At 40.6% G+C, this 26,005-nt stretch overlaps 1 protein-coding gene across 8 annotated transcripts in view; it reads left to right on the top strand.

The window, feature by feature from the left end:
* DOCK3 (dedicator of cytokinesis 3) overlaps positions 1–26,005 on the top strand; it is a 656,527-nt gene that overhangs the window by 508,561 nt on the left and 121,961 nt on the right. For all 8 annotated transcript variants that reach the window (XM_074403778.1, XM_074403777.1, XM_074403779.1 and 5 more), the window contains exons 14-19: positions 3,799–3,924; positions 17,806–17,930; positions 19,433–19,595; positions 20,111–20,217; positions 20,784–20,955; positions 21,624–21,721. In XM_074403778.1, coding sequence (XP_074259879.1) covers positions 3,799–3,924; positions 17,806–17,930; positions 19,433–19,595; positions 20,111–20,217; positions 20,784–20,955; positions 21,624–21,721 — 791 coding nt within the window. The remainder of the gene's footprint in view (positions 1–3,798; positions 3,925–17,805; positions 17,931–19,432; positions 19,596–20,110; positions 20,218–20,783; positions 20,956–21,623; positions 21,722–26,005) is intronic.

Genomic DNA, 26,005 nt, shown 5'->3' with positions numbered 1-26,005 from the left:
CCACTCACATCAATATTTGTTATGTACTTTGCTTTATTATTTAATTTATAAAGAGGTACCCTTGACACATGTTCTTGGGGCATAATATAATTAAAACATATAGAGAATATTTAAAAAGAGAGATGGTAGTACCAATTCATGAAAGAGCAGTTTCTACCATTGCCTCACCAGGTTAAGATGATTAGTTTTGTCTTGTTCCCCAGAGCAAGCAGGAACTGTGCCCTATTCCGTGTCTGATTTTTGTCTAGAACTCACAGACACTTGCCATCTAAACAGTGTTAGAAAGACCTCTCTGCAAGGCACCACAGACTTCAGAAAGCCTCAGTTAGGATGGGTCTCTGTGTAGTTGTGGAAAAGTCAGTATGAGGAATAGGCTACTTCTTTTTGAAGTTTGTTAGAAGCTGATTGAGACCTTGGAAATTGCCTGTTTCAATACCCTCATTAAATAAATAAGGAGACTGAAGCTCAGCGAAAAGACTTAGTGACTAAACAAGGGTAGAACCCGGTCTCCAGACTCCAGGCCTTGGCCTTGCTACTCAGTTGCCAAGCTTCTGAGCATGGGTTTTCTACTGCTGGACTCTGGGTTCTTCGTGTTAGAGAATTTTATAGATTGCTCAAGGAATATTTCAGGTAGTTATTAGTCTGCTTAATTAAAGATACATCTTTATTTATTTATTTTTGAGATGGAGTTTTGCTCTTGTTGCCCAGACTGGAGTGCAGTGGCACGATCTTGGCTCACTACAACCTCTGCCTCCCAGGTTCAAGCGATTCTCCTGCCTCAGCCTTCCAAGTAGCTGAAATTACAGGCATGCACCACCATGCCTGGCTAATTTTGTATTTTTAGTAGCGACAGGGTTTCACCATGTTAGACAGGCTGGTTTCGAACTCCTGACCTCAACTGATCCACCCGCCTCGGCCTTCCAAAGTGCTGGGATTACAGGCGTGAGCCACCACACCCGGCCACATCTTTATTAAAAATTAGTTTACTTTGCTATAAGCTTTTACCCATCTTTGTTAAATATCGTGAGCAGTTCATTGCCTTGCAGTTCTGTTTCAGAAGTCACTAGTGCTTTTCCTTCAAGTCACATAATTTAAAAATGCAGAAGCAATTGCTACGTTGGGTTTGAGTGCTGAGAGTAAATGTGTCATCCAGCAGTAACTCTTTTATGTTAACTTTAGTAGATGTGGCTCATTTCCATTGTTGGTCTCTTAGATATGTAGCTACAAACTGAACTTTTAACAGTTCCAGTAGTAGCATGAAGAGCATTAAGGACAAGTGAAGATAAAGCAGTTGACTTACTAGTTTTCTGTTTATTTTTAAATGACTGTTAACTACAGTTTATTTCTACATCTTAGGCTGCCATTAATTTATATAATTAATCCTCATCCAGAATTTCCACAAGGAAGTGTAGGGGAGGTGGGGCACAAGAACAGAGTCAAGTTGGTGCTTACAGTATTTTACATAGGCCTTAATTTGTCCAGTTACTTTTTTATGGGTCACTCTTTAATCTGATAAGAGGTTCAGTAAGAAAATGGTTTTCTTGTGTCAGGTAATCAGCAGGACCAGATTAACAGAAATTGCATATACTTTGTTACTTTCAAATTCTTTGATTTAAGGGCTCCATTGAGATGATAGGCATGTAGAACATCAAGTGTTGCCAAGGGACTGGTTGCATACTGGGTGAGCAAGTGGGTCACTTTTCTGAACTATTCGTGAAGGCTCTCTTGTGCTTAGAACCATGCCTTAGCATTATTTGGTATGTGCTTCAATCCCAGAGTTTCAGAACTAGAATGGAAATCCAGAAGTTCCAGGATCCCAACCCTACAGAAGGAGATGGTTTTTATAGCCTCCATTGGTGATTTATTTTATTCTTTGCATGCCTTTTCATTTGATCTCTTGCATAAACTTGAAGTTTTTCTCTTATTTGTTATGTTTAGAGGTAGAGAGCAGCTATTTAGGATCCCTTTGGGTAGCTCAAAAACTAACTGTGACTCTCTCAGCACCTTTAGTCAACATCTTCATGAGTATCACTTTGCATCTGTAGGCCATTTTGGTTGCTCAGAAAATGCATAGACTAAAGGCGGTCAGTGGGTACTTAAATCAATCTTTGCCAATGCAGAATGGTTAGAGTATACTTACTGATTTTTTTTTTTGCTTTTGCCCACCAACCACAACCCCCTCAAATTATAGAGACTTTCATCCTATTTGCTTCATGCTAGGCTGTCTCCTAAGTCAGTGGATTTCTGTTAGCTACGTAAAGACAACAAAGATGAGTAAGTTAGGGTTATGAAGTGAGAGCAGATATATCCCAAGCTGTTCTCTACAAAGATTATTGTGGTTTTGGTTCTGGCCCCCAGCTTTTCAGGTTCATAAACTAATTGCAGTTTAGTCCACCAGTGATTAGGCTATAAAATAATTACTTAGAGTGGTTGAAATCCCAAACACTGATTATCTAACCAGAATGCCAACTGGAATACCCTATGTTTGCCTTTTCAGGGCACTGTGATCCTGGTCTTAATGACACTTAAGATACCAAGATTTCTTGGGAAGCATGAGTTCAGCAGAAGCAATGAGTTAATTTTGAGGTTCTGTCCAGGCTGTATTAGAACCGTATTTCCTCCTTTGGCGCAGCTCTGAGAGTACATATTCCTGGTACTGGCATACTTTTACTTGCCAGATAAAATATCTGTAATTCTTCTGACTTCTGTCTTTGTCTACTTCTCCATTCCCTCCTGCCTTCCTATTCCTAGACCATTCTTATTTTACAATTCTTGCTACTGTTTCCCTTCCAGCTGCTACTCTTTTAATTGTACTTATTATCATAACACCTTATTCCCTCGTTTCTATAATTGTTCATCTGCTACAAGTTTATAGACCATTGAGGATGCCTCCTGTCAACTCATAGATTCGCATCTAAGTTATTCATCCTGTTAACAGCTAAACCCATTCACAGTTATAGAGGTAACACTTCCTAATTCCACAGAGGCTTGACTGTTAGAGCCTTCTAGCCAGTAGCTACAGTGGGAACCCTCAGGAAAGTAGTGTGGAGGGGGAAATTTCAGGATATTCTAACTTTGTGCAAAACTCCAAGGGCATAAGTAGTGAGCCAGAAAGCAGCTCACCTGAGGGGTTATTACAAATACTCCCAAGTTTCGATTGAAGATATGTGAAGGATCTGAAATCCTCATGGAGTCTTTAAGGCTTAGCTAGTCCCACAAAGCACACTCTTTTCTTTGCAGAGTGTCTCCTCTGTTGCAAACCAGTGCAAAGTTGAACCAGAAAGTTACTTGGCACACTTTGGCATACTCCTAGCATAAAACACAGCACATCTTACCTTGCTCATCTTTCATATGTAGGATGCCCTGACTGAAGGTCTTCTTTGGCCATGTTTGTTTCTAGTCTATAGATTTCTCTGGATTCTTAAATATACAAATTATGTAGTTCAACCCTCTCATTCAGTATTCACCAAAGAGCCAGCTGGACCTGAGTTGGATGCTGGGGAACAGAGGGAGAGACAACACAATCTCCCAGACTTCAGTCTGTCTTTAATAGACTAGTTCTCTGGGTTATTAGGGTCACTTTGACTTAAATTCCTTGAGCTTTCCAAAATATTTCTTCAAAATAACTTATGCTTTCTGCATCAAGATTTTTCTGAAGATATTTGCTGAACTTGGCACTTCTTTTTTCTTCCTTCCCTCCCTTGGCACGTTTTCCTATGGAAAATATGACTGTATCTTCTCTAGTACTATGTAACAGGGTAGAACTGTGGTTCTAAGAAAATGTTTTTGTTTTTGCAGGTCTTATCATATCTCTGCAGCTTCTTCGTGGAGACATGGAACAGATTCGGAGAGAAAATCCCATGATATTTAATAGGGGATTGGCAATTACAAGAAAATTGGGATTTCCTGATGTTATTATGCCAGGTATGCAGAACTGCTTGGGGCTGGGAAGGAAAATGGGTTAGGATGGACTCTAGTGTTCCTCTCCTGAGCAGGAGGTGAACTGTGTTATGGAGGAGACCTACAGCTTTTAAAATCTTCCACATCCCAAGTCAGGCTGCTTACTGCAGTCTGAAACCAATGGTTCTTTGGCTCTTATAGGCATTTGTTCTTTTCTAGAAGCCCCTATATTACATTTACCAGTTCAACATGACAATCCAGCAGAGAGGCTTTGTTGTCTCTCCTATGAAGGCTAGATGGTAGGAGTGAATATGGAAACCTTCATGGAGAGATTTTTATACTCTATTCTTCCATCACATTTCTTAGAAGATAAATATCTCACAACAACTTCCTGCTTAAGGGAAAGAATATATCAAAATATATGTATTTTGATATAGTATCAGTGAATCCCATTTGTGTAGGAATAGCAGATACATTTCCATTTTTATGTATCAGAAAAGTAGATCAGACAAATGGTATAAATTAGACATTGTGAATATAGTACTACCTGGCCAAAAGCTTCTCCATTTCACCTAAGGCCCAGTGGAGAGCCAGGGCATAAATTGGGAATGCATTGACCCTCAACTGTGGTCCCAGTAGGTCAATATCAGGTTCATGTTTCCTAATTAGGTAGATGTGGGTAGGGCTGGAAAAGTGAATCCAAATGGGGCATCAGAGCCAAGGGAACTATTGGGAGTGAAGAAGGGGTAGAGGCATGGTTCAGATGGATGGTAGGTGGTCTGATAACCAGAGAAGATGCAAATAAGGAGAAGGAGATTAGAAAAGGCAAATGTCTGATTGTCTGGATAGATTCTAGGATGAGTGGACCTGCCCTCTCAGTTGAGTTTTTTGTTTGTTAGCGCTCAAGCTCTGGTAAGGGACAGACTGCCTCCTCAAGTGGCTCCCTGACCCCCATGTATCCTGACTGGGAGACATCTCCCAGTAGAGGCTGACAGACACCTCCCAGTAGAGGCTGACAGACACCTGGCAGGTACCCTTCTGGGACGAAGCTACCAGAGGAAGGGACAGGCAGCAATCTTTGCTATTCTGCAGCCCCCACTGGTGATTCCCAGGCAAGCAGGGTCTGGAGTGGACCTCCAGCAAACTCCAACCAACCTGCAGCAGCCTGACTGTTAGAAGGAAAACTAACAAACAGAAAGAAATAGTTTCAACATCAACAGAAAGGACATCCACTCAGAGACCCCATCCAAAGGTCACCAGCTTCAAAGACCAAAGGTAGATAAATCCACAAAGACAGGAAGAAACCAGCGCAAAAAGGCTGAAATCTCCAAAAATCAGAATGCCTCTTCTTGTCCAAGGGATTACAACTCCTCACCAGCAAGGAAACAAAACTGGATGGAGAATGAGTTTGACAAATTAACAGAAGCAGGCTTTAGAAGGTGGGTAATAACAAACTTCTCTGAGCTAAAGGAGCATGTTCTAACCCAATGCAAGGAAGCTAAGAACCTTGAAAAAAAGTTTAGATGAAATGCTAGCTAGAATAACCAGTGTAGATAAGAAGATAAACAACTTGATGGAGCTGAAAAACACCGCACGAGAACTTCGTGAATCATACACAAGTTTTAATAGCTGAATCAATCAAGCAAAAGAAAGGATAGCAGAGATTAAAGATCATCTCAATGAAATAAAATGAGAAGGCAAGATGAGAGAAAAAAGTGAAAAGAAATGAACAAAGCCTCCAAGATACATGGGACTATGTGAAAATACCAAATCTACATTTGATCGCTGTACCTGAAAGCAATGGGGAGAATGGAACCAAGCTGGTAAATACTCTTCAGGATATCATCCAGGAGAATTTTCCCAACCTAGCAAGGCAGGCCAACATTCAAATTCAGGAAATACAGAGAACACCACAAAGATATTCCTCAAGAAGAGCAACCACAAGACACGTAATCATCAGATTCAGCAGAGTTGAAATGAAGGAAAAAATGCTAAGGGCAGCCAGAGAGACAGGTTGGGATACCCACAAAGGGAACCCCATCAGACACAGCAGATCTCTCAGCAGAAATCCTACAAGCCAGAAGGGGGTCAATATTCGACATCCTTAAAGAAAAAAATTTTCGGCTGGGTGCGGTGGCTCATGCCTATAATCCCAGCACTTTGGGAGACTGAGGCGGGCAGATCATGAGGTCAGGAGATCAAGATCACCCTAGCCAACATAGTGAAACACCATCTCTACTAAAAATACAAAAAAATAGCTGGTGTGGTGGCACATGCCTGTAATCTCCAGCTACTCAGGAGGCTGAAGCAGGAGAATCACTTGAACCCAGGAAGTGGAGGTTGCAGTTAGCTGAGATCATGCCACAGCAGTCCAGCCTGGGCAGTAGAGTGAGACTCCGTCATGAAAAAGAAAAAAATTTTCAACCCAGAATTTCATATCCAGTCAAACTAAGCTTCGTAAGCAGAGGAGAAATAAAATCCTTTACAGACAAGCAAATGCTGAGAGATTTTGTCACCACCAGGCCTGCCTTACAAGAGCTCCTGAAGGAAGCACTAAACATGGAAAGAAAACCAGTACCAGCCACTGCAAAAACATACCAAATTGTAAAGACCATCAACACTATGAAGAAACTGTTATCAACTAATGGGCAAAACAACCAGCTAGCATCAAAATGGCAGGATCAAATTCACAGATAACAATACTAACCTTAAATGTAAACTGGCTAAATGCCCCAGTCAAAAGACACAGACTGGCAAATTGGATAGAGTCAAGACACATCAGTGTGCTGTATTCAGGAGATCCATCTCATCTGTTTGTTTGTTTTGAGACAGAGTCTCACTCTGTTGCCCATAGTGGAGTGCAGTGGCATGATCTTGGCTCACTACAAACTCCATCCCCTAGGTTCAAGTGATTCTCCTGCCTCAGCCTCCCAAGTAGCTGGGACTACATGTTTATACCACCATACCTGGCTAATTTTTGTAATTTTGTAGAGATAGGGTTTCACCACTTTGGCCAGGCTGGTCTTGAACTCCTGACCTCAGGTGACCCAGTACTGGCATACTGGTCTTGAACTCCTGACCTCAGCCTCCCAAAGTGCTGGGATTGCAGGCTTGAGCCACTGTGCCTGGCCTCAGTTGAATTTTAATGCTCTTATTAAAAGCTTATTTGCTTTTGTTGTTAATGGCCAGGCCAGGCCAGGCTAGACTGAACTGATGATGATCACTTTAAATATCACTTATTTGGAGTTCTTCAAGGTGGTTCACTAAATCCTCTCGTTGAAATCATTTGCCAGCACATACACAAAGGTTTGGGTAGCCTGGGCATAGAGGTCTATGTGATGGGTTCCAGTTGCCTTCCAACTTTCCAGGCTATGCCCAGATTTATTTTCTGTCACCTTCATTCTCTCTCCACAGAGAACAAAGCCTCCAAGTATATGGGAGGTGTATATATAAATGCAGAGCAAGCTGCTATGTACAGCCTTCCTTTTCTACTCAGGTACACAGGAGAGCCTTTTGGATGGGAAACATAAGATAGTAGATCAATTATATTTTTCTCTAAATGCTAGGGAGACTTCATGCTTATGAAAGCTGTTGTAGAGGTAATGACCACCACAGGATGCTTCTACCTTCCTGTTATGACATGCTTCTTAGCTCTTTCTGGGCTTGTAATTAGGAAAAGAGCCCAAGCATAGTCAGGCTTCTTGATTATGAAAAAAAAAAAAAAAAAAAAAAAAAAGTTACCAAAATTAAAAAAGAATAAATTGTTACCAAAATTGACCTGGTAATCTTTTAAAAATTAGATATCTAGGCTCATGTGGTGGAGTATATTCCAAAAGATATACTTAAAGTACTTCCTATCTCTTAAGAACTTTTCTAATATTTGGTTATTACCTTCCTGATAGTCTTCACATACTCATTAGATAAAAACCAAGTGGTCAGAGACTAGAAAGGAACAAGCTTCAATCAGAAATGTATTTCAGCAAAATTTGATTTTAAGTTACATTATCGAAACCTCATCTGTGGAAAAAAATCTTTTTAGGGTACTCTGCATCTCTTCATATCATTGGCACACAGCTGGACATGACTGTGGAAATATGCAATTTCAAGCAATGGAGAAGCAAGCTGAGGTTAAGCATTTTCCCTCCTGTGGTCAGCTAAGGGACTATCTCATGATTTTCCCCACAAGGCAGAAATATGGGCATTCCTGGCAGGCCCAGGCTGGGGCTCTGAGCCTGCTTTTGAAGTATTACGTACTATAGCTGAAAGTAAGGACTGATTCATAGGCAGAGCAGTCCTTTTGCACAATCTGCCCCCTCTTCTACCCTTTCTCTTCCTGAGGAAAGAGCTTTTGCACCGATGGCCACTCTCAGGGTTGTGGGTGGTTAGCAACTGGCATTCCCCCTAAATATGCCCCAGTATACTGTCAGAATAGGTTTTCAGTCCCTGGGCAAAGTGATAGGACTGTACCTGCAGGTCCTATTGGAGCAACAGGAAAAGTATGCAGGAATGTTTTACATTGTGGTTTAAAAACATTTACAGGAATGTTTTACATTACCTATCTTGGGAAACAGTGACTGTGTTAAGAAGCCCTTTGGGAAGTCTTTCTCAAACCCTGGCCACACCTCTACCTGCAGCTAGGCTACTTGAGTTGCAGCAGTCCCTCAGCTCTCAGTGCTGGTGTAACCAAGTTACAAGAAATTGCAACTTCATCTTCTTGACCCATGAACATGTGGAGAAATAACAAGGAAAGAAATGTCAGTAACTGTGACCATGGCAGTGTGATACATGTGATAAAGTAAACTGAAAAATTAGAAGTATTCATAAACTGTGATCCTTATTTTAAAACTATCCAGCATTTGGCAGAAACTATCAAACACTCATATGGAAAGGTCATTTTATTTTGTTATTTTTTATTTTTATTTTTTGGTCAGGGTGGCCCAGATAGGTCCTTGTCAAAGCATAGTGGCAGAGCTGTAAGGGAGACTTCAGACAGGCTCTAGCCACACCAGTAACTGACATGCAATTTCTAAAAAGGTCTTTTTGACATTCTACCATTGCTTTCCATGAACGTGTACATACATAACATAGGGACGCTGTGAGCATGAGATATTCTGCTCTGCCGTAACTGAGGCCATGACTGCACATGAGTTCTGCTCATAACCCATGATAATGAGCAAGAGGCAACAGTGACATTGCTGGTGTTCTGGGAGCCAACCCAGGAAATGCCATCTTAGATTATAGAAGAACAAATAAATATGGGAAATTTAGCCTTTTTTTTTTTAAACTGAACATTTGTTAGTTGATCACCATATTTTTGTGGATACTTTTTCCTTCTAAACTCATTTTAGTAAAGTACAAAAGCTAAAATAACTCTATGGCACATTTTTAGTTTTTTCCTAGATTTTTATTTTTTAAGAAGATGGGCAAGAAAATCAAGGACAAGTGTTAGGTAAACAAATTGATGTTAACATTGTTTCCTGTGACTCCTGTGTCAGAATTAACTATGATAAAACTTTAAAGAAAGCCATTAGCCAAAGAGTATAACCTGAAAGGAATGATTTAAAACCTCTAGCAGCTCAGGTCAGGTGCAGTGGCTCATGCCTGTAATCCCAGCGCTTTGGGTGGCCAAGGCAGGCAGATCACTTGAGGTCAGGAATTCGAGACCAGCCTGCCCAACATGGTGAAACCCCATCTCTATTAAAAGCACAAAAATTAGCTGGGTACAGTGGTGCACACCTGTAATCCCAGCTACTCAGGAGACTGAGGCAGGAGAATCGCTTGAACCTGAGAGGTGGAGGTTGCAGTTTGCCAAGATGGCACCACTGCCCTCCAGCCTGGGTGACAGAGAGAGACCCTGTCTCAAAAAATAAAATAAAATAAAATAAAACCTCTCACCCGGCTGGGCATGGTGGCTCACGCCTGTAATCCCAGCACTTTGGAAAGCCAAGGCAGGCAGATCACCTGAGGCCAGACTTTCAAGTCCAGCCTGGCCAGTATGGTGAGACCCCATCTCTAAAAAAATACAAAAATTAACTGGGCATGGTGGCATGCATCTGTAGTCCCAGATATTCGGGAGGCTGATACATGAGAATTGCCTGAACCCGGGAGGTGGAAGTTGCAGTGAGCCAAGATCGCACCACTGCACTCCAGCCTGTGTGACAGAGCAGACTCTGTCTCAAAAACAAAAACAAAACAAAACAAAACAAAAAACCTCTTGCTCAAGAGGGACTGTACCCTTCTTCAGACCATGTCTAAACCAGCAGAGATGTGCCACCACCTGCTATGGCTTTCTTTCTTTGCTTTCCTGGAAAGTCTGTACCCTGTAGTCAGTGGAAATAAAGGATTTTGTCATGGTTCTTTGGGTAGTACAATGGTTTAACCTGTTTTCTAAGCCTTGAATTTCTAAAGTTATCATTGACTGTAGGTGATATGAGCCAAATTTCATATTAAATGGTCTTCTGTCTTGTCATCAGAAGCCCATCTATGATTTATTATGTTGTTCTAACAGATGACTAAGGTTTTTCCTAAAGCAGTGGTTCTCTAACCTTAGTGTGCTTCAGAATCACTGGCAAGGCCTAATAAAACACAGATTTCTGGCCCACCCCAAGAGTTTCTAATTCAGTAGGATTGTAGTTGGACCCAGCAATTTGCATCTCTCACAAGCTTTTAAGTGATGGTGATGCTGCTGGTCTGGAACCCCCTTTGAGAACCATGTCCTAGAAAGTTCTCTGCTTATGGATGTTTTTCCCCTTCTTGATTCCCTTTTCTCAATTACTGCTTCCCTCTGGATTGCCCTGAACATATCTATTAGAAGACAGCTATGCAGGCATAGCATCCTTTTAGAGGACCCTCTAACTCTTGCCCTTGTGCTCTGTCCTTTTCTTTGACTCCTGACAAAAAATGTGCATGTTTCATCACTGGCCTTCAAGTGATGTTTCTTTCTTTTCCTGTTTGTCTTAATTGTTCTTGTTTTTCTCTGTGCTGTTCCTTCATTTTCGCCTCTTTCTTTCTGATGCAGAGATGAAGATAGTTGGGTGTAAGTTCTCTTTTGTGTGTTCTGTCTGCTTATTGCCTGCTTTGTTCTCATCTTCATTTGTTTCATGGAATGTTGCAATACTGGGGTGGGGTATCATGTACATATTAATAATCCTCATCAGCCTCACCTCCTTGGGTAACTGATAAGACATAAAAAGAAAAGCTACCAGCCCATCAATAACACTGTGTATTACTTTGAGTATTCACTTAAGATCTGAAGAAACTTGGGACATATTGGAATGTTTAGAAAATCTTAACAAGCTTAAGGTGTATAGATACAAGAAAAGATGTTTTATGAGACTGATCAGTTACATTCATTGAAAAAAAAAGGAATCATGCTTACTTCAAGCCACAAGGAATCAGAAAGGCAGAAAGCTTCTCTTTTTGGCTTTCTTGGGGCACACTTCTCATGAAAAGACAAACAAACAGAAACATAGTTTTTGGAAAAAATCTTTCCTCAAGGGGAGTAATGACATTATTTACCACAAGTGGGTTAACAGCACTGGTCAATCTGAGTGTCAGATGAGGCTATGGCATTGTATCTAAGGGATAGTTTCAGAATAATCACAATTAGTCCCAAAAGAGATTGGAAGATCATCACCTCCCTGACCCAAGAAAGGAAAAACTATATATAGTGATGTCACACTATGCCCATACCTCTCATTCTGTTAGAGCAAAGAGCATCACTGACTTTGTTGCAGTAGAAACCAGAAGTAAGACACCAAAGACATGATGAGAAAAAGAAAGAATCCTTTTTTGGGTACTCTAAAGAACTCTCAAGAGTCTTTTTTTTTTTTTTCTTTTGGTCTCTTCCTCAAGAAAATAAGAACTTCTCCATTGGTCACATACCTAAAACCATCCAGGTTGAATGGTAGCTAACATCTCTACTTTTCCATGTATACTGTTAGGAGACTTCCTTCTCTTCTTCCAAGAGATAGGCTTGGCCTCATTCCAATTGTACTGAAAGAAAGTCAGTTCTCATCTTACATGATCTTATGGAAGAGGCCAGGCATGGTGGCTCATGCCTGTAATCGCAGCACTTTGGGAGGCCGAGGCAGACAGATCACTGAGGTCATCCTAGCCAACATAGTGAAACCCCGTCTCTACTAAAAATACAAATTTAGCCAGGTGTGGTGGCAGGTGCCAGTAATCCCAGCTACTCAGGAGGCTGAGGCAGGAGAATAGCTTTAACCCGGGAGGTGGAGGTTGTAATGAGCCAAGATTGCACCACTATACTACAGCCTGGACAACAGAGTGAGACTGTGTCTCAAAAAAAAAAAGGAGAGGAAGAAAAAGCATATCTGTAGAAGCCTCTTAATCCTGTCTAGAAGTAGACAGGGTATAAATCCTATAGTATTAAGTATTATTGGGCAGGGCACAGTGGCTCACATGTGTAATCCCAGCACTTTGGGAGGCAGATTACCTGAGGTCAGGAGTTCTAGACCAGCCTGGCCAACATAGTGAAACTCCATCTCTACTAAAAATACAAAAAATTAGTTCGGCGTGGGGGGGTGGGGTGCATGTAGTCCCAGCCATTTGGCAGGCTGAGGCTGGAGAATCACTTAAAACCCAGGAGGCAGAAGTTGCAGTGAGCCAAGATTGCACCACTGCACTACAAGCCTGGACAACAGAGCGAGACTCTTTATCTCAAAAAAAAATATATATATATATATATATTTTTATACTTGAACCCAGAGCCTCCTCATAAGAAGTGTGAGTAATTTATACAAAAGGAATGTGAATATAATAAAGAAGCCAAGTCAGATTTTGACTGGCCAAACTTGTTTGGGCCTTCCCAGATTATTTCTGCTGGGATGGAATTCCACATATCTACCACTAATGAAACATTAGGCCCCAAATTCCAAGTAGTGCTTGAGATTCTCTTGCTAACAAATGTTCTGATTCCTGGCTGGACTTCAGAGGTTGGGAGACCTCTGAGATTGCTCTCAAAAGAAACTTGCAAACACATCATGAACTGTCTTTCTCCAGAGTCACTAGTATGCAGGTCTTCAGAGGGTCAGACCGGTCTGTCACAGTGCTCCCTAATCTATCCCCCTAAGATTTCTGGTGGCTGAGTAGCACTATTTACTCTTAAGACCACACACACCATAAGGACCTCAGAGTATTCAGGCCAATCCCTGTCATAATAAGATAGCCTCAGGTTCATTACCTTGCTTTGTCCCAGTAGCTGTTTAGGCACACAGGAATCTGTATTTCTGATGTGCAGTTGCAGTGTAGTGCAGCTGTTCTTCACACATAAACATCCAAGCCAGGTATCAGTAAACTATATCCTATGGGCCAAATTCAGCCAAGTCTATTTTTGTACTTCTGGCTAGCCAAGAATTTTTTTTACATCTTAAAAGTGTTGTGAAAAGAAAGAATACCTGCCAGACACATATGTAGCCCACAGAACCTAAAATATTTATTATTTAGTCTTTTACAGAAAAGGTTTGTTAACTTCTAGAAACTTAAGTACCCAGTTTCCTGAGTGCAGCTGTACCAACAGATCCTGTGAGACTGAAAGGAGCAGATATTTTATTCTGAGGCCTTTTATAAGGAAAAAACTCAAATCATTCCACTTCATTCAAGAAACTCTGCTGGATGTCACCCAATCACTAAGCACTCAATGTAAGGCATTATTGATGCTGTGAGGTGCTCTGCCAACCTTAGGAAGCAGATGGCACTTAACCAAGGGAGTCAGGGCTGCCCAAGGTCCTTCCTTCCTAAAAAGGAGACCCATCATCAGGGCTACCCTCAGAAATACCTTCTCCTATTTCTTGCAGAAGAGACTCGCCCTCTCAGCACTCTTCCATGCTGCCTAAGAGCTGCCCACTCCCCCACCCCTAGCCAAACTCCATCAGTGTTCTCCCAGCAGACCTCCTAGTGTTAAACAATGAAGAACATCAGAATCACTTGGTGATTTTTAAAAAAACAGATGTACACAAGACCCACTGGAATCTCAAGGTGTGAATGCTAGAAATCTGTTTTCAACAAGTTCCCCAAGTGGTTGGAATACAACCAGCCAGGCAGTGGTCTGCAAACTAACATCCGAAACCACTGCTCCAGCTTTCTCTTTCTCATCTTCATTGTAATGTGCCTGTCCTCATGCCTCTCTCTCCTGATAATATTTCCTGGAAGTTGGTGCCAAAGTTTACAGGAGCCTCTCGGAAACAGAGCCTTAACCCAAAGGCATGATCCGACTGGTAGGTTTTATGAACTTGTAACATGCAGTAGAGACAGCTGAAGAGCCGGGGAACCATGGAAGGCTATCTGTAAGGCAGGCAGACAGGTAGGCCTGGGTCATTAGATCCCTGGAGCTTTTCACATTTGCTGCTGCTTATGTTTTCATCTAGTTCCAGGAGAATTAGTGGAGAGCTTGATTGAAATGATCCCCCAGAGAGATTTTGACAGGAAGCCTCTCCCTCTCAGCAACATTAATTTTCACAAATTGCCATTCTTGAAATTGAAACCATAATTGCATAATTGCAACCCATAAGCCCAATAACCTAATACCTAACCTGGCTGAGAATAGTTCTAGAATACTCTAGGCAGGTCTGTTCTCCAAATAAAGAACAGCTAAAGACCTGACGAAAATAAGCTACTTCAGTCTGTAACTCAGAGGGTACAATTACTTGAGTTGATAAATTTTCTCAGCTAGGTGACCACCAAGGGCATTCTGTTTTTTAAAAAAATGAAAACTATAGGAATATATAGCTTAATCCTTCCATTTTGAAACTGGCATTTTACCTTAAAAATGCCCTGCCCAGAAACTGTGAGCATACTCTGTATAATCAACACAGATCAAATTCTTTCATTAATAATCTCCAAGATACTGTCTAATTTTATTTGTTTATTTGTTTATTTTTAAAAGACAGTGTCTCACTCTGTCAGCTAGGTTTAAGTACACTGGCATGATCATAGCTCATTGCAGCCTCAAACTCCTGGGCTCAAGTGAGACTCCCTCCTTAGCCTCCTGACTAGCTAGGACTATAGGTGCACACTGCCATATTTAGCTAATTTAAAAAAAAAATTTTTTTTGTAGAGCCTCACTGTGTTGCCCAGCTAGTCTAGAACTCTTAGCCTCAAACAGTCTCCCCACTCAGCCTCCTTATAATCCAAGGCAGGAATTACAGGGATGAGCTACCATGCTCAGCTCATAGTTTTTTATTAGTATTCTATATACATATAAAACTAGGAAAATTTGAAAATGTTTCATTTGAAGGATATGATATTGGTTAACCTGTATATAGAGGCACAGAGATTAAAATGTTTGTACAACCTACAATAATGTTCCTAGTAGCCAATAGGTAACTGCTTTTAAAAGCCACATAGATTATTTTGAGAATGACTTCCAGAGAGTTCAAACCAGGGTGATACTTAAACCAAGCATCTATTCTTTTTTTTTTTCTTTTTTAAACAAAAATTGTAACCATTTATTTGATTGAGATATTCTTTTTTTTTAATACTTTAAGTTCTGGGGTACACTTGCAGATCTTGCAGGACTGTTTATAGTTACACACATGTTACGTTGGTTTGCTATCTCCATGCCCTGTCACCTACATCAGGCATTTCTCCCAATGGTATCCCTCCCCACCTCCCGCTGTCCCTCCCCTAGTCCCCCACCCCACAACAGACTTCAGTGTGTGATGTTTCCCTCCCTGTGCTCTCATTGTTCAACGCCCACCTATGAGTGAGAACATGTGGCCAAGCACCTATTCTTAGATTAAGCATTAAAATTTTCTAAACTATTTCACTCAGAAAAAGATAAAAATAAAAATTTAAAAATTAATTTAAAAATTATAGACTATTCAGTTTGTGCTAATTTAAATTTAAGTATTACTTAAATTCCATAGAAAAACTAATATGCAATTAAGACTTTTCTAAGAAGCCTGTTTCAATTGTTTAAAATTCAGGTATAGCTAACTCTGATTTATCCCACTGTAATAGCAATAACCTGACTTTAAAGGAGAAAGTTAAAATGAAGAAAAATAGCAAAGAGCTACAGTAAAGTTCTCAGTTAAGTTTGGATTTTACTTTCAGGACTGACTTTATTCAGCCTCTTTCCTGACAGTAGCAAACTGATAAATTTGAGCTTCCTTTTTTGTTCTACCTGTCTTCCCCACCCAAACCTACCCTGTACACCTGAGCGCTCTAAATAGTGCACTAGGAGGCCCCAAGCAGCAACATCCAAAGGAAGTGGACTAAGATTCTAGACTCATTAGAATTCAAAGCAGCGGCACTTCGTAACCCAAGGGTCTGTGTAGATGTGGTCCTCCAGGCTACCCCACATATGCAACAGTGGCATTTTGATATGATTTTCAAGATACATTTTCTTCTTCCTTCATGGTAACATCAAGGTTGCTTGTTTGGGAAAGAAGATGGCTTTCACACATTAGGAAAAGATCTCAGGGCTCTCGAGGAATAGTTAATTGCTTGTCATGACTTTTCTTCCCCACTTTAGCCATAGTATTTTAAGAACCTTCATTATGCAGCCAAATAACGATGATTTCAAGATGTTGTAACTGGGATAGGAAAATTACCTGAATAATGGAAGGACTAGTCACAAAGACCCTGAAATCCTCAAATATGTGCTAGTCCTGGTCTATTCCTGTTTCATGCATGAGAGAAACTCAGATGTTTCCATTGTTAGAGAGATAGTGCAAAAAAGAGAGCATTGTCATTTATTTCTGACCAAACCAGAAAGCCCACATGCTAACCAAAAGCAAACCTTGCCTCTATCATTGTGATTCCAAGTAATAACATATTTAAATGTACCAGTTTTTCTAAGAACTGAAGTAGAAAAAATACCTGGTTTCTGAACTGGCATGTTTTGCAAGTTGTTTCATTATTTCTTATTTGGTTTCTCTAGGCTGCTAACACATTTTCACTTTGGTCTTTCCTATTTTCCTTTGCCATTTTTTTCCTTTGAAGTTTGTTGCTCCCACAGCTTTTACTATTTTTTTTTTTTGTAAGTCAAAAGCCCTTCTTTTGTTCATGTGAATAAAACTGGTTATGTTAAAGATTTCGGAACTTAGAGCAGCCTAAATACACTCTTATACATGAACAGGCAACACTGTCTCCCCTCAACCATCACCCTAAAAAGGCAGATGTAACTTGGGTCATTTTAGACTTGAAGTTTGAGCTTCTCCTCCCTAGTGTTGAACAACAGAGATAGACAAAATGGGCTGGAGTCAGAGCACAGGGAAGCAAAAGAGCACAGCATGTTGCCTCATTGCCTTACTACCTATGCTTCTGGAAAGTGATCTCCCAGCACACTTGCAAACAGAAAAAAGAAAAAGCGACAGGTAGTCTAGTGACCTCTACCTGTCACTCCAGCAGGGAATGAGATTTGGAACAAAGTCTCCAGATATTTGGAAGGAAAAGTAGTGTATCCTCTAGTCAGACTCAGAAAGGATGGGGATTGCAAAAAGAAAGCATATAAAAAGTATAAATCTATCAAAGAGAAACCCTTCTTGAGGGAAAAGAAGAGGGATTAGTAGTTAAGACATAGGCATGTTAAAATGTTATTCCTGTTGATTCTAGAATCTTCCCTCTTTGGGAGGCTTAGATTACAGCCATTCTCCTGGAGGGAGATAGACTGAATAGTCTGAGAGTCTACAATCTGAAAGATTCTCCACCCTTGACAGGGTGTGGTGAACATCTTTAGAATTCGGACTTAGAGAACACATGACTAACCAACCTGAGTGCTGCTGCAGTGATATTGGTAAAATGTCCATCATTATTAACCAAGCTTGGAATGCCCTGAGCATCCACCCACCCCAGAAGATCCAGATGCTAGCCTAGTTCTCTGTGAAAATGGGGCGGTATGGCTTCTGGAGTCATACGGATGTGGCATTTCTTTCCCCACAGGTGATATCCGCAATGACCTGTACCTAACCCTGGAGAAGGGAGATTTCGAGAGAGGAGGAAAGAGTGTACAAAAGAATATTGAAGTGACCATGTATGTGCTTTATGCAGATGGAGAAATCTTAAAGGTAAGGTTTGCCAGTCAGTCAATTGGGATGGAGGATAATCCTATGATAATTCTCTGTGGACTTTATCCAGAGGACCATTCTCTTCAAATAGGATTAAAATCACCCCATATGTCTTTTTCTTTGCCTTTTTCTTTCTTTAGAAGACCCTAAAGTGTGCTTTGATAATGACTTCCAGTGTTGTACAGCCATTGCAGAAATTTATCCTAGTATCTGACCTGAATCCCTCTTGCTCCATTTTAGACCTATTCCCTCTAGTTCTGTCCTACATGTTGCCTCTCCTGCCATTCCACCTAGCATAGAGCTGCCTACTTTTGGTAACTTGTTAGGTCCCATTCTGCCTTTTTATTCCTTGAGCTAATACAGAAAGTTATATTTACACTTTGGTCAAGGGTGGAGCTTAGACAGTCACTTCCTGGTACCAAGTTATAGGACAAAGAAGAGTAGACTCAGGCCCTGGAAAATTAAAGGCAATGTAGTACAAGTATCCTCTGATACTTGTTATTCTCCACTGAAAGTGAAGACTTAGAGTGCTGTTTTCCTGTTGCACGTGAGTTTTCTCTTCAGTCATGTCATGGTAAAGTCTGCGGTGAATAACACGGCATCATTTGCCTCCCACTTGGTAGAAGGCAAGTCAGTGTTGTGCAAACTTTGCTTCTGTGTGTTGGCTGCCACCCTGTGAGATAGAACAGGAATGATCATTCCCATTTGACAGAAAAAGGTAAAATTAGTCAAAATGATTTCCCAAATCAGGATAGAAATAGAGGGAGAATGTTGAAATAATAGTAGAAACAATGATTTGTGTGCCGTTTAAAAAACTCAAGAACCTAAGTCTGTTCACTGTTTGCAAGGAGAGCACCAGTGACAGGAGAATGGTCAGCTGATCACATCAACCCTGTGTGGACTGGTACCTACTCCTGAGTATGTGGCCCAAAGCTTCCTGTTGTCCAGACAAGGGAATGGGTGGTACTGAGACTGCATCTTCATATTTGGGAGATGGGTTAAGTTAAATCTGGCCTAACTTGTTTGTATCCAAAGAAAGTCAGCCAGGAGTGACCTAAAATGCCAGTCCAAGGGTAGGACTCAGGATAATTAGAAAACAGGCCTCTCCACTTCGTAATTTAATTTTTTTTCTGATCTGGTAAAATGACACATACAGTTGACTTCTCTCATGCAGCTTGTTGTTTCTCTTCTTAGTGAGAATGAAGAGCCTTCCTTAGTGAATTAATGCACCACCCTGCTTCTCTCCCATTTTGTTGAGGAGTACATGTAGTTACTTTCACCCCAAAGAAAACAAGGAGAATCGTGACTGCTGATTTCATATACCATCTACATAACTACTTCAAAAGTATTGAATTTAAGTAAAATGCATTTTCTCATCTCATAGATTTTGCTTAGTGCAAAAATGAGACCTTTAAACAGGATAAAGAAAAGTGTCCTAGTGACACAGAAATCCAGACATTCCTACCAGGAAGATGACCTCTTATTTTGTTTCTTTTTTCCAGGATTGCATCAGCTTAGGTTCAGGAGAGCCAAATAGGAGTTCCTACCACTCTTTTGTCCTCTACCACAGTAATAGTCCTCGCTGGGGAGAAATTATCAAATTGCCCATCCCCATTGACCGGTTCCGGGGCTCCCACCTGCGCTTCGAGTTCAGACATTGTTCTAGTAAGTTACACTTTCCCCACATTCCCTTGAGAATATTAATATAACTCTCGCCTCTCTAGAACAGAATTAAGTGGATTCTTATTATTTGGGCAAGAAAATGAGTTGGGAATGAACAGATATTCAGATATGGGATGTCACCAGACGCTATTTTGGGGACTGTAAAAGCAGTGATTCAAAACCACAGGGTCTTGTATTGGCCCTTCCTAGTGTCTAAGATTATTATCCATTGTCATTCTTCTTTGAATATCCCTCTGTACCATGATTAAACTGCTTATTAAAGAGACCCTGGTCATCAAGACCAGCAATTTAGTTTCTTTTTGGGTCTAGGTAGCCTATATGCTGTGAGTATGAATAGACACTCATTTCGGTACATTTCTTATCATTCCTGCAGTCAGGTTTCCACCTAGTTAATGAAAGAGGTGAGGGTCAAAAGAGCATAGGTGATAAGCACAAGGAGAATTTCAGTGAAGCAGAGTGGAAGGCAAAAAACCACTAATATTTGGCTCTGATTGCAGCAAAGGACAAAGGGGAAAAGAAACTCTTTGGCTTTGCATTCTCACCCCTGATGCGTGACGATGGCACCACCCTCTCAGATGATATTCACGAGCTTTATGTGTACAAGGTATGAGGCCTGACTCTCTTTCATCTCCACCCCTCACCCCCACTGAGGCCACTCTCTCACATGGTTCTCAGTTAGGTGGTTTTCACTGGGCAGGCCAAAGGACCCAGGGAAGTGCACTGGTGGGTGACATTGGGACATCTGTGGACAGGTCTTCTAAGAGCAGTGGCCTTCCTCCCACAAGTAATGCCAACAAGTTATTTGTTTTCTGCCTCTCATTTACTGGATGGAAATCCATTACCAGCCCCTCATTGCCATTGTGGTCTTGTTTAGTATATTCTTAGACCTGCTATTTGACATCATAGTACTGTCAGCTGTCACAGCATACCTGCCACCCAAGATTACTTGCACATCAGGTGGCAACCACATTGCCCCACCATATTCTGTTTAAAAGGCACATGAGCTGTTCTAGGGAGTTTCTGAATAGAAAGCACTCCTCCAAGAGGACCTGAAGCCCAACATTCAGCTTAGGAAGATGAAAGCAAATATCAGCCCAGAAATTCCCTAGGACCTGGTTTTTGCATGTTGCATGGCTCAGGGGACATTTTTTTCTCCATTTTTGCCTACAGTGTGATGAGAATAGCACATTTAATAACCATGCTCTGTACCTCGGCCTGCCCTGCTGCAAAGAGGACTACAATGGCTGTCCTAATATCCCTTCTAGCCTCATCTTCCAGCGCAGCACCAAAGAATCTTTCTTCATCTCCACTCAGCTCTCCTCTACCAAACTCACGCAGAATGGTAGGTGATAATGCCTGCAGGGTGGTGCCCTCCACCTTCCTCCGTTGTTCACTCCACATTACTAGTGCATGTGAAGAGAGGCAGAAATCATTCCTTTTTCATGCCATAATAATAGGCTTCTTTTCATTTGAAGTTGAAGGAATCACTCAGCAACAGCAGCCTGCAAGGTTTCCCATGGTTTTAGTAGCTTCACAGTACACATCATAGATGTGTCTTTGGCCTTGATCTCAGTCTGTGTTGATGCTTGCAGCTAATTCTGTCCCTCCAGATTCCACCTGTCCTTGACTGGGAGAGTCTGGTCCTTGCTTGACCTCAGAATAGCCAGGGTTAGGCGAGGTGCAGTGGCTCGTGCCTGTAATCCCAGCACTTTGGGAGGCTGAAGTGGGCGGACCACTTGAGGTCAGGAGTTTGAAACCAGCCTGGCCAACATGGTGAAACACCATCCCTACTAAAAATACAAAAAATTAGCTGGACATGATGGTGCATGTCTATAATCCCAGCTACTCAAGAGGCTGAATCAAGAGAATCATGTGAATTTGGGAGAATGAAGTTGCAGTGAGCCGAGGTTACACAGCTGCACTCCAGCCGTGGCAACAGAGTGAGACTCTGTTTCAAAAAAAGAAAAAAAGAGTAGCCAGGGTTCATGATCTTTTGGACTTGCTTTCTAGTGGACCTCCTAGCTCTGCTGAAGTGGAAGGCCTTCCCAGACCGGATCATGGATGTACTAGGGCGGCTACGGCATGTCAGTGGGGAAGAAATTGTTAAGGTATGTCTTCCACATCATTTAAATATACTGAATGAGGAAGAATCTGGGCAGAAGACCCTACTTCATTCATCATGATTTTTGCCAGTAACCCTCTAAGACTGTTTCATCAGAGTGTTGTTGTTGTTGTTGTTGTTGTTAGCTTCCTTTTCCTCCTTTTGAATACTTTTATTTTTAACTGACAAATAGTAATTTTTTATCTTTATGGGATACAATGTGACATTTTAACAATGTAGAATATATGTTCACAACAGCAGAATGATTGAATTAGGCTAATTAGCAAATATATCAACTCACCTTCTTATCATTCTTATCATTTTTGTGCTGAAAATATTTAAAATCTACTCTTTGCAGTTTTGAAATATACAATGCATTTATTATATCACTGTACTGTGCAATAGATCACTAAAGCTTTTTGTTTTTCCCATTGACAAAATGGGAAAATGATACATTGTACGCTTTAAACAGCATCTCCCCTTTCTCCAACCACAACCTTTCCTCAGCCTCTGGTATTCCTCATTGTATTTTCTACTTCTGTATGTTCAATTTCTTATATTCTGCATATAAGTATAATTGTGTGGTCTTTCTGTGCCTGACTAATTTCACTTAGCTTAATGTCCTCCAGTTCTATCCATGTTGTCGCAAATGACAGGATCTCTCTTTGTAAGGCTGAATAGCGTTCCATCGTGTATATATGCCATGTTTTCTTTTTTTATTTTGTATTTTCAACTTTTATTTTAGATTTATTGGGTACATGTGCAGGTTTGTTACATAGATATATTACATGATGCTGAGGTTTGAGATATGAATAATCCCATCACTGAAATAATGAGCATAGTACCTAACAGTTTTTCAACCCTTGCCCCCACTCTAGTAGTCCACAGTGTCTACTGTTACCATTTTTATGTCCATTAATACCCAATGTTTAGCTCCCACATAAAAGTGAGAATATGCAGTATTTGGTTTTCTGTTCCTGCTAGTTTCTGTAATGGCCTTCAGCCATATCCATGTTACTGCAAAGGATATGATTTTCTTCTTTTTTATCTGCATGGTATTCAATGGTATATATGTATCACATTTTCTTTTCTTTTTTTTTTTTTTTTTTTTTTTTGAGACGGAGTCTGGCTCTGTCACTGAGACTGGAGTCCAGTGGCGCTATCTCCACTCACTACAACCTCCCCCTCCTGGGTTCAAACGATTCTTCTCCTCAGCCTCCTGAGTAGCTAGGACTACAGGTGTGTGCCACCACATCTGGCTAATTTTTGTATTTTTAATAGAGATGGGGTTTCATCATGTTGGCCAGGATGGCCTCGATCTCTTGACCTCATAATCTGCCTGCCTTAGCCTCCCAAAGTGCTGGGATTACAGGCATGAGCCACCACACCCAGCCTATGTACATTTTCTTTATCCAGTTCACTATTGATGGGCACTAGATTGACTCCATGTCTTATGTTATTGTGAATAGTACTGGGATGAATATATGAGTGCATGGTCTTTTTGATAGAACGATTTTTTTTTTCTTTCAGATACATACATGGTAATAAGATTGCTGGATTCAATGGTAGTTCTAAGTTTTTAAAATAAATCTCCAAACTGCTTCCTAAAGGAGCTAAACTAATTTACATTCCCCCAGCAAGGTGTAAGAGTTCCCTTTTCTCTGCAACTTCACCAGCATCTGTTATTTGACTTTTTTGTTTGTTTTTTGAAATAGAGTCTTGCTCTGTCACTTGGGCTGGAGTGCAGTGGTACAATTTCAGCTCACTGCAACTTCTGCTTCCTGGGTTCAAGCAGTTCTTCTACCTCAGCCTCCCAAGTAGCTGGGATTACAGGCATGAGCCAACATGCCTGGCTAATTTTTGTATTTTTACAAGAGACAGGGTTTCGCCATGTTGGCCAGGCTGGTCTTAAACTCCTGATCTCAAGTGATCCACCTGCCTCAGCCTCCCAAAGTGCTGGGATTACAGGCGTGAGCCACTACCCCCAGCTTTTTTGACATTTTAGTAGTAGTCATTCTGACCAGTGTGAGATAGTATCTCATTGTGGCTTTAATTTGCATTTCACTGATGATTAGTGATAATGAGCATTCTTTACATATTTATTGGCCACTTTATTGTATATCTTCTTTTGAGAAGTGTCTGTTCATGTCTTCTGTTCACTTTTTAATAGAATTGTTTTTTGCTTGTTGAGTTGAGTTCCTTATATATTCTGGATATTAGTCCTTTGTCGGATGCATAGTTTGCAAATATTTTCTCCCATTCTGTAGGTTGTCTGTTTACTCTGTTGATAGTTTCTTTTGCTGGACAGAAACTCTTTAGCTTAATTAAGTTCCATTTGTCAATAGTTTTTGTTGGAATTGCTTTTGCGGACTTAGTGATAAATTATTTCCTGAGACCAATGTCCAGAAGGGTGTTTTCTAGGTTTTCTTCTAGAATTTTTATAATTTGAGATCTTACATTTAAATCTTTAATCTGTCTTGAGTTCATTTCTGTTAATGGTGAAAGTAGGGGTCCAGTTTTATTCTTCAGCGTGAGTAATGTACTAGCTGCAGCATATCAGTGGGAAGGAAATTGTTCATTTCCACACAATGTAAACATACTGCCTGAGGAAGACTGTTTCTTACTTTCATCTTAACTGCTTCTAGCTAGCTATCTCAGTGCCATTTATTGTTTTGCCAGTTATCACACTCTTTTTTTCATGTTTTTTTTTTTTAATTTTAATAGTTGTTGGGATGCAGGTGGTTTTTGGTTACATAGATGAGCTCTTTCATAGGGAATTCTGAGGTTTTGGTGTACCCAGCACCCAAGCAGTGTACACTGTACCCAGTATATTGTCTTTTATCCCATACCACCTTCCTAACCTTCCCCCTTAGGTCCCCACAGTCCATTATATCACTTTGTATGTTTTTGCATCCTCATAGCTTAGTTACCACTTATAAGTGAGAAAATACAGTATTTAGTTTTTTATTCCTGAGTTACTTCACTAAGAATAGTGGCCTCTAGCCCAAGTTACTGCAAAAGACAGTATTTTCTTTTTATGGCTGAGCAGTATTCTATGGTATGTATGTGTATATATATATATATATATATATACCACATGTTTTTATCCACTTGTTGGTTGATGGGCACACTTAGGTTGGTTCTCTATCCTTGCAAATGCTAATTGTGCTGCCATAAACATGCATGTGCGTGTATCTTTTTCATATAATGACTTCTTTCCCTTTGGGTAGATACCTGGTAGTGGGATTGCTGGAATAGCAGATCTACTTTTAGTTCTTTAAGTAGTCACCATATCGTTTTCCATAGTGGTTGTACTAATTTACATCCCCACCAGCAGTATAAAAGTGTTCTCTTTTCACCATGTTCACACCAACATCTGTTGTGTTTTGACTCTTCAATTACGGCCATTCTTGTAGGAGTAAGGTGGTATCTCATTGTGGTTTGCATTTTCCTGATGATTAATGATGGTTAACCTTTTTTTTCATATATTTATTGGTTCACCACTTTGGTTAGATGTATTCGTACATCTTCTTTTTGAGAAATGTCTTTTCATGTCCTTTGTCCAGTTTTTGATGGGATTATTTGGGATTTTTGCTGATTTGTTTGAGTTCCCTATAGGTTCTGAATACTCGTCCTTTGTTGGATGCATGGTTTTCAAATATTTTATCATACTCTGAGGGTTGTCTGTTTACTCTGCTGATATCTCTTTTGCTGCCAGCACCATCTATTGAATATGGAATCCTGTCTCTGTTGCTTATTTTTGTTGACTTCGTCAAAGATCAGATGGCGGTAGGTAGGCCATTTTATTTTGAGGCTCTCTGTTGTGTTCCCTTGGTCTGTGTGTCTGTTTTTGTACCTGTATGATGCATTTTTGCTATGTAGCCTTGTAATATAGTGGGTGATGTGATGCCTCCAGCCTTGTTCTTTTTGCCTAGGATTGCTTTGGTTATTTGGGCTCTTTTTTGGTTCTGTATTAATTTTAGAATAGTTTCTTCTAATTATGTTAAAAGTGATGTTGTTAGTTTCATAGGAATATGTTGAATCTGTAGATTGCTTTGGACAGTATAGGCATTTTAACAATATTCTTCCAATTTGTAGGCATAGAACATTTTTCCATTTGGTTGTGTCATTTATTATTTCCTTCAGCAGTATTCTGTAGTTATGCTTGTAGAGGTCTTTCACCACCTTGGTTAGATGTATTCCTAAGTATTTTGTGGGTGTGGCTATTGTAAATGCAGTTGCAGTCTTGATTTGGCTCTCAGCTTGAAGTCTTTCTTGGGGCCCTTTGGGC

The sequence above is a fragment of the Saimiri boliviensis genome, chromosome 8 (genome assembly GCF_048565385.1).
Source record: "Saimiri boliviensis isolate mSaiBol1 chromosome 8, mSaiBol1.pri, whole genome shotgun sequence".
Lineage (NCBI taxonomy): Eukaryota > Metazoa > Chordata > Mammalia > Primates > Cebidae > Saimiri > Saimiri boliviensis.
This window is presented reverse-complemented; position numbering and strand designations above follow the sequence as displayed.